The sequence below is a fragment of the Drosophila mojavensis genome, unplaced genomic scaffold, assembly GCF_018153725.1.
Source record: "Drosophila mojavensis isolate 15081-1352.22 unplaced genomic scaffold, ASM1815372v1 contig_19, whole genome shotgun sequence".
NCBI classification, from domain to species: Eukaryota; Metazoa; Arthropoda; class Insecta; order Diptera; family Drosophilidae; genus Drosophila; species Drosophila mojavensis.
In genome coordinates, this window is record NW_025318726.1 from 4170149 (window position 1) to 4182186 (window position 12038).

Below are 12038 nucleotides of genomic sequence, written 5' to 3' on the forward strand. Positions count from 1 at the left end.
GCCTTCTTACTTGTTTTATTATTTGTTTATTCTGTATATCATATCGAATGCTATCGCAGCATGCATTGAAAAATCTAAAATCCAAACACTTGAATCCCAAATGAGCAACTTAATTACATACATATCTACATATATAGCATACTCCAACACCACATCCAGTGCGCCTCTTGAGTACAGTACAGTGATATAGAGGATAAAGCAGCTCCGTCCACCCACAATGAGCAGCTCCACCTTGACCGCTCCGGCGTCCCCAAAGTCGGTGGAGGTCAAATACAAGCGCGTGCGCAAGGACGCAAATGTGGCGCTGTTCGGTGTGCTGGAGAAGTTCAGCGTGGCCGAGCAGGTGACAGTGCGACGCAGCTCCAGGCAGCTGCCCAAGGCGCTGGTGGCCGTGTGGCGCGAGATGTACAAGTGCCTCGACTTCGAGGAGTTCCAGAAGCAGTTGCCGGGCGACGCACTGAAGCAGTTTGTGCGCAAGATGCGCCGCCACTTCTTCAGCGTGCGCTTCAACTGCGACCAGCTGCAGGGGCAGCTCAACTTGCTGGAGCGCAGCGGCATCCAGGAGCTGCCGGGCGTGCACGAGTGCGTGGTCAAATGGGATAGCAGCAAGGGCGACTGCTTCGCCAAGTGGCCGCTCCACTCGCTGCCCAAGCTGCTGCCCCATTTGCATCGGCTCGAGCTCCACATGCCCCTCCAGTGGGGGTTCTTCGAGCAGTTCGGCCGGCTCAAGTGGCTCGCACTGCACGAGGACGTCTCCACTGAGGCGCTCGCCGCCATCTGGCTGGGCTGCGGCCGCTTGAAGTGCCTGCAGATCCTGGGGCGTGGCACTACCGACGTCACCGGCATTTCGAAGAGCGCCAAGCTGCAGGAGCTGACGCTGCCCGTGGTGGCCGTCAAGGAGGACTCCGCTTCGGAGATATTCCAACTACCCCACTTGAAGTTCCTCGAGCTGCTGCAGCAGGACGCCCCGGCCGAGACGACACTCCAGGTCATGTCCCTGGTGCTGAATCGCCGCACAATGGACATTAAAACCTTGCAGATCAATGGCAGCCGCCTGGGCCCTGTCGACTGGCTGCACGGCCTGGAGCTGCAGCGCTGTCCTCGCCTGGATGGCCTGATGCTGATCGACTGCCAGTTCGCAGGCCTGGATGTCACCACCCTGGGCAGCTGGCCCCGGCTGTGCTATGCGGCTTTCTGCCACTGCCCGGATCTGACCGACAAGCAGGTGAAGGACTTCGTCCACGGCAGCCCGATGCTCACCCAGCTCTACCTGATTGGCTGCACGCAGCTGACGACCAAGGTGCTCTTTGATCTCTTCAACATGCGGTGCATCCAGCGCCTGGGCACTCCGACACTGGGACTCTATCTGCAGGAGGGTGAGCTGCTCCACAAGGAGTTCAAACTGAATGTAAGTGGCATCGCTTATCCTCTGACATATATTTTCACTTAGAGTCTTTCTTTCTTCTTCCTTCTTCCTGCTTTCTCCTGGGCGCAGTTCACCATGCAGACGACGCTCGAGCTGCTGGACACGCCCCTCGACGACAGCCACATGCCGAACTTGCAGTTCATCTTTCTCCAGGCCGAATCCGACCAATAAATGCTTAAGCCATTTGAGCCACCGACCATCCCGATCTTTGCTTTCACTGCTCAGCCTCGGCGCCCAGTCCAGCTGCTAATTGGCCGCCCGCCATGTGGCGATTTGTCTATAAGCGGCCACACGACTCCACGCAATGCGCCACGCAATGTGGCTCCATCTACGTCTCTGACTCCGACAAACACGCAACACGATTTTCAACAGCAAAATTTGTCATGGCAACTTCATCGCTTTCGGGCGGCCGTTTTGTCATCGCGGCCAGCAACGTGGAATGCTGACAAATTTGTGAACATGCCACAGTTTACAGCTGGCTGTGTGTGTGTGTGTGTGTGTGTGTGTGTGTGTGTGGCCCACCCATTGTTATAATTATTGGGCGCCCATGTACAAGTGACAATTCAACTTTGACTGGCATTTGTGGAGCACAGTGTGCAACAAGCTGCATGCAACATGTGTTCCAAAAACCTCTTGCGGCAAGTCAAACAGCTGCTGCCCAGCTCTGCTCGGAGCGACCAGCTGCCAGCCCAACTAAGCAGCCAACAGGTGGGCCAGACACTTGGCCACTTTAAGATACTTCAACGAACTTCAGAGTAATAGTTTGGCAAAAAATTTATATCAATTGAAACCAATCTTTATACATCTTCACATTAGAGAAGGTAACTTACAAATAGTATTATTATCTAATTTATAGTTGTTCCTCGCCTCCATTTCAAATTAGCATTTGAACCTATTCACTAGGCTTTAGCAGACTGTTCTAGCTTATCAGAAATCGAGGTTATATCCCTAACTAGGCCTCTTTAATCTTGGCCTACCTCTGTTGAGCTGATAGTAATATCGCAGCGTCGAATCCAGCATCCAGATAGGTACATATTTCCTGATAGAGCTTAATCCTAACAGAGCCTCACATAATCGATAGTTCAATAAAACTTTTCTTCAAATGAAAATAGCTTGATAATGTGGAAGATCTAGAATTATCGAAGCTAATCTAAGTATATCGAGATATGTATAGGCCTATATAGGTAACCATCAGCTGTAGGTTGTTAGGAACATAGCTGCAGCTATATATAAGTACAGTGTATGAAGAAATACTACACATTGAAAAGAAAAATCGTTAGATTTAGCCTTTTATTAGATTCATGATTAGGTTCCTAATAAAAAATTAAATTAAAGTAAAGATGAGCTAAGAAACTTTACATAAAATACTTCGAATTGAAAACAATTTAAGTCAATTTGATTGTAGACCTAAGCGTGAGCTGACTTAGTATTTAAAATATATTGAAGAAATTGTCGTAAATCAAATCAGAAGTATCAGAAATATTCAACGAGCTGGTAGAATTCGTATCCAGAATAATATTTTGCTCTTCAAATAATTTAAGCAGCGAGCGCCTATTGCTACTATCATGAGCCCAGATTTCAATATATATATGTAAAATATTTGCCAAATTACACAACAATCGACCCAAAAGTTAGTGGACTTTATGTAAAAAATACTTTAATTAAAGGCTAGTTAATAATGTATGTGCAATTGCCAATTGACATAAGCGTAAGGAATTTTTCAGTTATTGCTTCTTAAATTTAAAATATAAACAAGTAAGAAAGCTCTAGTCGAGACTGCTCGACTACGAGATCCCCTGAACCCTTGGAGCAATAGATATTTCAATAATTTTTCGCGTCTTTCAGCTTACACAAGAAACACGCACACACACACACACGCACGTACGCACACACAAACATACATACACACACACGAACACACACACACACGCATACACACACACATACACACACACACACACGCATACACACACACATACACACACAAGCACCCACGCATAAACACGCATGGGCTGCAGTGTGCGCTTACTATGAGAACTTAATTGTTTAATAATTTTTTTATGGACGTACGATCTTCATGAAACTTTCAGATTATGATTATAACATGGATATGCATGTAATTGCCAATGCACAAGTCTCTAGTATTTGAAATACGCTTTTTACAAAAGTGAGGGTGAGGGGATAAATTTAAGGGTGGGGGGTAAATTTTAACAAAAATCGAAATTGTATAAATTGCATATAAGCATACATTAAAAATTTGGAGACTCTATCAGTAAAGGTGTAGAAGATATAATTTTATAACTGGTTTTCGATAAGGTTTTTTATCGATAAAAAAAGATCGGGATGAGTTATCGATTTTTAATGATAAACTTGATATGCGCGCTGTAATTACGGACATTTTAAAAAAAAATTGAAGTCTCTAGCTCTTATATCTTCAGAAATCGACGCGCTCAAACATACGGACAGACGGACAGACGGACAGACGGACAGACAGACAGACGGACAGGGCCAAATCGACTCAGCTCGTCACCCTGATCAAGAATATATATACTTTGTGGGGTCTGCCACGCCTCCTTCTGCCTGTTACATACATTTCAACAAAACCATTATACCCTGATTTCCCATTTTCAATGGGTTCAGGGTATAAAAAGTCAGTTCAGTATAAGTAATGGCATTAGATTAACAACTCTTAATTTTTGATACCTGTCTTAATTTGGATTTCATAGATCCTTGCATTCTTTTAGCTGGAAGAAATAAGCTGTGAGCCACTGTACATGTAAAATCGTTCTTACTGATTTATTTAAAATAATTGGCCAACATTTAAAAATCCTTAATTTCATTGATTTCGTATTAAGCTGCAGACATGGACTTACATACATATGCATGCAGATAGTACATAGATACAGCTTGACATCTAGAATAGATTTTAAATCGACAGCTCTCATGCCAAGAGCGTATAACATTCACATAGAGATTTGTGTCGATTGGGATATTCCACTTCGGAAGGAGAGGCTAAGAGATTTCTCCTTATAAACATACATACATACATACATATATGTATATAGATTTTATTGGTAGTCGCTCATTGCGCCTTACTGCCCTACTACATGCTCGGCCCACACACTTTGCCCCTCGGTGCATCGATGCATCGGTGCAGTGGCAACTGCCTCGCCGTCGAGGTTGCCTGTGCACTAATTCGTTTTCACACTTTTCATGCGCGAGACAGGCTTGGAGTAGCCGAAGGGGCCGATGGCTGTAGCTAGCGCCTAATTTCATAGACCGATCGCATATCGGTCTTTATGTCTACGCCCCTCCGTTCCCGGCAGCCGGCGGTGCCAGCTCACTAATATTTATATTTGCCCTGCATTTCTTTTGCACGATGCAAGCGATTTGATAAGCAAATGGAAATGCAGCTCCAACTGGGCCAATGCAGGCCGCATCCAGATGGAGGCAGCGGTGCGGGCAGGGGACAGGCGGCAGCGGTGTCTACGGCGGCGGCGGTGGCGGCGAAAGGTGCGAATAAATAATTTTCAGTAGCCAGCACTCGACGACCCACTGCTGGAGCTGGAGCTGGAGCTGGAGACCAAGTCTCCGACTCTGAATGGACACCGGGGCCAGACAAATATTTTATTGCAAATTTGCTGATATTGAACGACAGGCGGCCACTGCGGCAGTTGCCCGCCTGTTTTGCATATTAAATTTATTTTATTGAATATAGACAACGATATGGACAGATAAACGAGCATGGACTCAAAAAGTATTCGGATTCGAAGAAAGTCGCGAGGAAACTGAGCTGTGGTAACAATAGCGATAGACAATTGCACTGAGTTATCGCATATCGATGCTAAATAATAATGATGAGCTGTACTGCATACTTATCAAGCTCATGTGAAATTTTAATGAACTTGTAATTTAATCTTATTTTTTCAAATTATTTAAGTTAATGCATACAATTCCAATAAGAAAAGGAAAAAGGAAAAATGTGGAATACATATATGTATGTATATTTAAACCTGTGTGTGTACGTATGTGTGCATAATGCTGAAAAGGCCTTGCAGGTTTATTATTTATTTATAATTTATTATTATTATTTATTTATAATTTTTGATTGTATAACATTTTTAATATAATTCAAACTTTTTTTTTTTAATATAGTTTTATTTTGTATTTTATTTCTATGCTAGATTATGAATGATGTATGTATATGCATATATAAACAGATAGTCTCAGCACTTTAGAGGCCGCCCTCGTTGCGCATTTAGATTACTGACGTTTTATTGCTTACTGCTCTCTCCCACTCTCTCCTCCTGTCGCTCTCCTCCACACTGCGGCCATGTAATTGCTATGACGCCATGCTAGGAGCCCAACGGGCGATGAATTATTAATTGCCGTTGATTTGCATTGAGATTTCTTGGCCCGAGTGGTTCATTATATGGGAGCCGCACTGTTGGCCAAAATGATTGCAGTCCGTGAAATTGCAAGCCAAGTGTAAACATAATAATCAACGGGCATTATATGTCGATATACATACATGTGTATGTATGTATGTATGTATGTGTATATGGCGATCAGCAAATGCGCTTTGCAAAATGGCCGCCGGACAACGCGCGGCCCCCAATTGACACCTGAGCGTTCGCCGTTTTTGCTGTTGCTGTTGTTGGTGGATGCTGACGGTGGTGCTAGTGGTGTAGTAGTGCAGTGGTGCAGCTGTAATTGTTATTTATGCACTTGCATTTCACTGTAATGGCATGTGGCCCGCCTAACCCCTTGGTGGTGGGCGTAACTGGAGCGTTTTGGTAGCCCGGACGATTACATAAGAGTTTTTAACACTCTTAATTGCAACAGCCGCCAAAGCTGAGCCACATTCCACATTAATACACATTACACGCAAGTGCATACGCCCCCTTTAAGGACTGGCCAACGTGTGCCACACTGTGTACACAAAACGATGACAAATCAAAAAAACAATTATCATAAAAAGAGAGTGTGAGAGAGAGGGGGAGAGCGTGAGTGGAAGAATCAACTATAAGGGCACACGTGCTTAAGTCCGACTTGGAGCATAGAAGATGGCTGGCTAGTGATGGTAAATCTAGTTCAATTGTTGAATTGCGAGCCATGCACTTTGTTCACGAGCTCAGTCTCAACAGCGATACAAAGCGATACATCGAAATGAGTCAGTCTTGAGCGATAAGGTATTCAGTTATTCATAATCGATAGCTGGAACTCCTTCTGCATGAACGACATGAGGGGTTCATTTTAAAGAGCCGTTCAAAAGAACTTGCGCAGAACGTTGCGACACAGCTCTAATTGTGACTCTGACGATCGGGATGAGGATGAGGATGACGTTGGCAATGGGCTGAGTTGACTACTGTGTTGCTGCTGCTGCTGCTTGGCGGTGTTGATCCCTGGAATTCGTCTTGGGCAAAGGCAAAGGTTGCAAACGCCGAACGGCTTTTGTGCTGCTCGCAACCACTTAACTTGCTTAAGCGCTGTTTGCTTGTCAAAATTGCAGCATCCGCAGCAGCAACGGCAGCCACAGCCACAGCCACAGCCACAGCCGCAGCCGCCGCCACCGCAAATAATAACAGCCACAGCAACAACAACACCAAAATACACGTCTCTCTTGGCAAGATGACGCAGTCAGAATGGCTCTTCAGCTGTAGCCAAATGAATTAACCCTTTTACTTTGCACACATCCAACGGCTAAACAGTGCCTGCCAGCCACAACAACACCAATAACAGCCACAACAAACACAACAACAACGGCAGCCGATTTGTTATATTCCTGCAGCTACTGTCGTTGCACGGTTGTTGTTGCTTTTGCCATGAGTGTGGGTTCAGTGTTTTTGGCCATCGACATGCACCAGCGCGAAAATGTTAAGAGCTCATTGACGTCGAGCATTTTTTATTATTTATTTCTTAAAATAATTTAATTTAGTTAACTTATTTATTTATGGAGGAAAACGAAATCATTTTGTTTTATATTCCATCCGATAGTTAATTCTACAAATAACAGAAGAGCTTGCTGAGATGGCAGCACTGGCAGCAGTGACATTCTAATTGGCAACGACACTGCCAGAGGAAAGTGCAATCGATAACAATCGAGGAGTATCTATGTAATGCTTCAGCTAAATGTGTTCTAACATTTTCGCAACGTTTTCTGGTGTGTATTTAAATGCAAATGCTTACCGCTTGCCACTCGAGCTGGCGGAGCGATGGAGAATTGCGCGTAAATTCGTTGCGGTCTTGTGTGTCATCAACATAATCGCCGTCAACGGGCCGTCAACAACATCAAACTGGCAGCAAAACGTTGCTACTGTTTCCACCAGCAGCAACAACAGCAACATCAGTAGCAGCAACAGTCCGACAAGGACCAGCAACTGCAACAACAACACGAACCACAACATTGGCAACGGGGCAACTCTGAAGTGGTTTTTTTATGATGAGCGAGAAGCACTTTCAACTGCCTTAGCCTCAGTTGGAGCCAACAAAAGCGTGTCAAACATACTGTACTAAAACTGTCAGACGAGAATTACACAAAAACACATAAGCACACGTATATACGCATGTATGTATATATGCACACATATAGCTGTCTTCGTCTACGGCGTGTGTGTGTGTGTGTGCATTTGTGGCGTATTCTAGAGTGTAAAAGATCGAGCCATAATGCGGGCGGTTCTATTTCAGTTCTACACCATCGAGACCATATTTAACCTGGCGCTCATGTTCCTTCACATAAACGGCTTTCTCTCGCAGCCCCTGGATGTACTCACACTCCAAAGGCGGGTGTCTCACTTTTTCTACTGTGCCTGCTTCTACGCCTTTACGGTGCTGATCGTCTTCGCGAGCATCGACAACTGCACCGGGCACCGGCTCTCCCTGTGCGAGGAGGTCGTGCGCAATGTGATCGGCTTTTTGATGTACGTGATCATTTCACTGATGACACTGGAGGATGCGGAGCGGGACCTCAACGTGCTGCGCATCAATATCCATGAAGCATTGGGCGTGGAGAAACCAGTGCATCCATTCTTCTTCTACATGCGATACCAGGCGGCTGCCTCTCTGGCCTGCGGCGTGATGTACTTGCTGCACGCCACCATTGCCATCGACGTGCTCCTGTCCAACGAAAGCGGCTTCTACGAATACGACGACGCCGACGACGATGAAGGCAGCGACTATATACCCGCGCGCATCTACTTCATGAGCGAGTGGGTGCAGTCGAAGCTGGAGCAGTACGAGTGGTTCCAGAGCTTCAGCCGCAGTGCTACGATCCGTGTGTAACGGACGAGTCCTAGAAATCATCGAAGTCAACATCCATGACAAAGCTGCCAGACAGAAAGAGACAACAAAATATTTACAACAGGCTAAGCACATTTATAATTACATATATTCAGAGTATATATAATATAATATTTCCCCACAAAATGCGTGCGGTGCTCTTCCTCTTTAACACACTCGAGTTCGCGCAGAATGCTGTGATCGCGTTCTGCCACATTGAGGTGTTCTTCTCGTATCCGCTGGGTCCAGCGGCATGGACGCGTTTCGCCTATTACCTCTGCACAATCATGTTCTACGTGTATACAATTCTCACCGTCTTCGCCAGCATCAACGTTTGTACTATAAGCCCCATTTCCCTGGTCAAAGAGATCATCCGCAACGTAATCGGATTCATGCTGTATGTGACGCTATCATTGATCATAATGCATAAGGCTGAGCAGGATTTGAGCTTATGGGAGCCATCGGATGACTATGAGGGTCTCGGCCAGTTGCCAATGGATACGTTCAGGAAGTATATGCGAACGCAGTCTATAACCGCTCTCTGCTGCGCCATTACCTACCTGATGCATGCCACCATTATCATTGACATTTACTTGTCCGACGAGGACATCGATTATGCGTTTGACGACTCCGATGACAGCGATTCGGACGGATATGTCGCCATTCATATATACTTCTTGGGCGACGTGGTTCAGAGGAATCTTGAGCAATACGCCTGGTTCCAGGAGTTCGAAAGCGGCATTGTCAGGCAGTTTTAAGGAAGAGCTGCTGCACCTACCAAACGTCTAGTATTCCATGCCGACTGTATGGTTTAATTAATAAATAATAGCCAACATTTGTCCTCAAAAGTATGCTACAAAAATGCACCTGCAATCGCTACAAATAACTGTTAATTAACTATGGCAAGTATCAACTCGGCTAGCAGTTATTTTAGAATGTAAAACATCGCCTGTAGCTAACAGTCACTGGTTAGAGTATTCAGTAGTAACAGTTATATACAGCGTTAGGAAGATTTCAGCGAACTTAAGATCGCCTTTAGCTAGCAGTTTATGTTAAAAGACTCTTTAGATTGGCGCTGTTAAGCAGCAGTGATCTCGTTAAAATGTTACATACTTCTACAATTGCAATAACTTGTTTTCTGTTAGTATTAAAATGAAAATTAGATATGTATAATGTATCTACCTACCTAATCTACCTACTCTGTTAAGTCATAAAAAGTAATCAAAATATGAAAAATCATTTTTCATGTTATCATAAGCTGAAATATTATACATTTCCAATGCTCAGTTCAGTTATTCGAGTGTCTATGACGTCAGTGACGCAACAGTTTTATTCCTTGCCAAACACCCAAAACGTGACGCCAATCTGCCACACAGATAACCTGCCCAACTGGCTGCCAGCTGGCTGGCTGGCTGACTGGATTGCAGGGCGCCTGCGTCGTCTCCCAGTACAGTACAGGCAAAAATCAATAAATTATGGGCTAAGGCCAGTCAAGAGCAAGGCAAAACATTGGCCCTGCCCTAAGAAACTTTTCCACGCTGGGCGCTTTTCGGTGGCTTCACCCAACTTCTACTGACGCTGGCCCCGGCCTCCTTTCCCTTTTTTTATTCACTCCTTCATTCATTCATGAAACTCAGTGCGTTTACTCTCCGCTTCGCTCAAGGCTATATTTATCGCATGCCAGCCAGCCGGCCGGAAATTGCTTTGGGAGACACTTTTCACAGCACTCGAGGAAAACTTTTCTGCATATAAACTGCAAAATATATCCAATATTATGTATGGGGAACTTAAGAGTTGTTTGATTGGAAAACTCTTTAATAGGCTTAGAATATGCTGAAATCACAATTTAAATTATCTAAAACGAAAATATAAAGTTTACATATAAGAATTATCTATAATATTTTAACAAAATTAAAAAATAAATTTATTATATTATATGAATACAAGCAATACTGTTGTCTAATTTTTGTACAATATATAATTACAAATATTACAATTTTATCGAGAACCGGCTTTAAAATTAAGAACAACATAGACATAGTTTTTAATATACGTAAAATCTCTGTATTGACTTAATTAATTTTGGTTGCACAGCAAATTACTTTAATTAATAAATGATTCTCGTACAAAGGTCATAAATGTAGCCTCCATTAAATACATATACATACGTAAATGAGAAAATCGATAAAGATGCCAAACGCGTCCTTGAAAAGTAGGAGGTGGGCCACAAAATGAGTTTTGGCCAAAGCCATTCATGAAATGCTTTCGGCGTTGGCTTTTCATGAATGAAAGGAAACCCCAGACGAATTCGACGTTCGAAATAGGGGAAATAGCGCGAACCGACTGACATGCGCGCTGAACGCATACAAGCATACTACATATGTATATGCACATATGTATTTGAGGGCAGTGTGAGATGGAGCTGGAAAGCTACCCCGAACAGCAGCTCTGACGTAACTGCGCTCAAGGTCAGCGTAGAATTTCATTCATAAAAATGAAACGCCCAACGGCGCGTTGCGTGTATAGCGGTAAATTGAATGTAAATGTAACAGTACACATGTGTGCGAGTAAGAGCGGGTGAGTGTGTGTGCATGTGCGTGTGTGTGTTTCTGTGTACACGCGCGTGCAAGCCTCAGGGGCCGCGGAGCAGGACGCTGCGCCACTTTTAGCTAACGGTAAAAGCGCGCTATTTGTAGCTTGTTGATTTTTCTACGCGTGTAAACACGATGCCAGCGAATAAAGCCATTTTCATTCATGAAATGCCATTCAGCATTGACAGGGCACCCCCTCGGCAACCCCTTCACCCCCTCTATCGACCCTTGTTGAGTACACATCTTACTTAACTTCACCCGCAGCTTTAGCTAAATGAGTAAGCGCCCTGCCAGGGTGCACTGACTCATGGTTGCCACACAGCCAGTTGCCGGACCATGGAAATCGTTCCAGCATTGTAAGCAATGGCCGGCGAGATTGGGCAGCCCACACAAATAGGCAACGAATGGCTAAAGGTTAACCTAATAGTCGAGCAAGTTGACAGCCATTTCCGGTTAAATTGTGAGAGTGTGCGACCTATAATTGATGGCAGCTTTCCGAGTAAAATCAACAATATTCAAATATTGAATAGTCATATAAATTGAATATGACTGTGTAACTATTTACAAATTGAGGGCGAATGGGGCGTGGTATCCAAAATCTGTAAATTACAAAATATTTGTATTCATCATATGTATATACACAGTAAATCTGAAGTCTCCAGGTCTAATAGTATTCTAATGAGGCTGAAAAAACAAAAACAATTTTTCGATTATTCTCGATAAAAAAGTTATCGGATGATTTA

General features: G+C 44.2%; 3 protein-coding genes across 3 annotated transcripts; all 3 read left to right on the forward strand.

Moving 5' to 3' along the window:
* The first annotated feature begins 48 nt into the window (after positions 1-48).
* LOC6572134 lies at positions 49-1623 on the forward strand. The gene is made up of 2 exons (XM_001998250.4): positions 49-1408; positions 1496-1623. Exons 1-2 carry the CDS (start codon positions 218-220, stop codon positions 1595-1597), a joined length of 1293 nt encoding a protein of 430 aa, XP_001998286.2. The 5' UTR covers positions 49-217; the 3' UTR covers positions 1598-1623.
* A 6265-nt stretch (positions 1624-7888) lies between these two features.
* On the forward strand, positions 7889-8707 carry LOC6572133. The gene has a single exon (XM_001998249.4). The coding sequence runs from the start codon at positions 8093-8095 to the stop codon at positions 8705-8707; it is 615 nt and encodes a 204-aa protein (XP_001998285.1). The 5' UTR covers positions 7889-8092.
* Positions 8708-8850: 143 nt separating this feature from the next.
* On the forward strand, positions 8851-9462 carry LOC6572132. The gene has a single exon (XM_001998248.3). It carries the CDS (start codon positions 8851-8853, stop codon positions 9460-9462), a length of 612 nt encoding a protein of 203 aa, XP_001998284.3.
* Positions 9463-12038: the final 2576 nt, after the last annotated feature.

Bases quoted from the DNA above. Each gene is read 5' to 3' on its own strand.
- LOC6572133 (XM_001998249.4), top strand. From the start codon at position 8,093: ATGCGGGCGGTTCTATTTCAGTTCTACACCATCGAGACCATATTTAAC.
- LOC6572134 (XM_001998250.4), top strand. From the start codon at position 218: ATGAGCAGCTCCACCTTGACCGCTCCGGCGTCCCCAAAGTCGGTGGAG. The intron at 1,409-1,495 runs GTAAGTGGCATC...TCCTGGGCGCAG, and splicing joins ACAAGGAGTTCAAACTGAAT to TTCACCATGCAGACGACGCT.
- LOC6572132 (XM_001998248.3), top strand. From the start codon at position 8,851: ATGCGTGCGGTGCTCTTCCTCTTTAACACACTCGAGTTCGCGCAGAAT.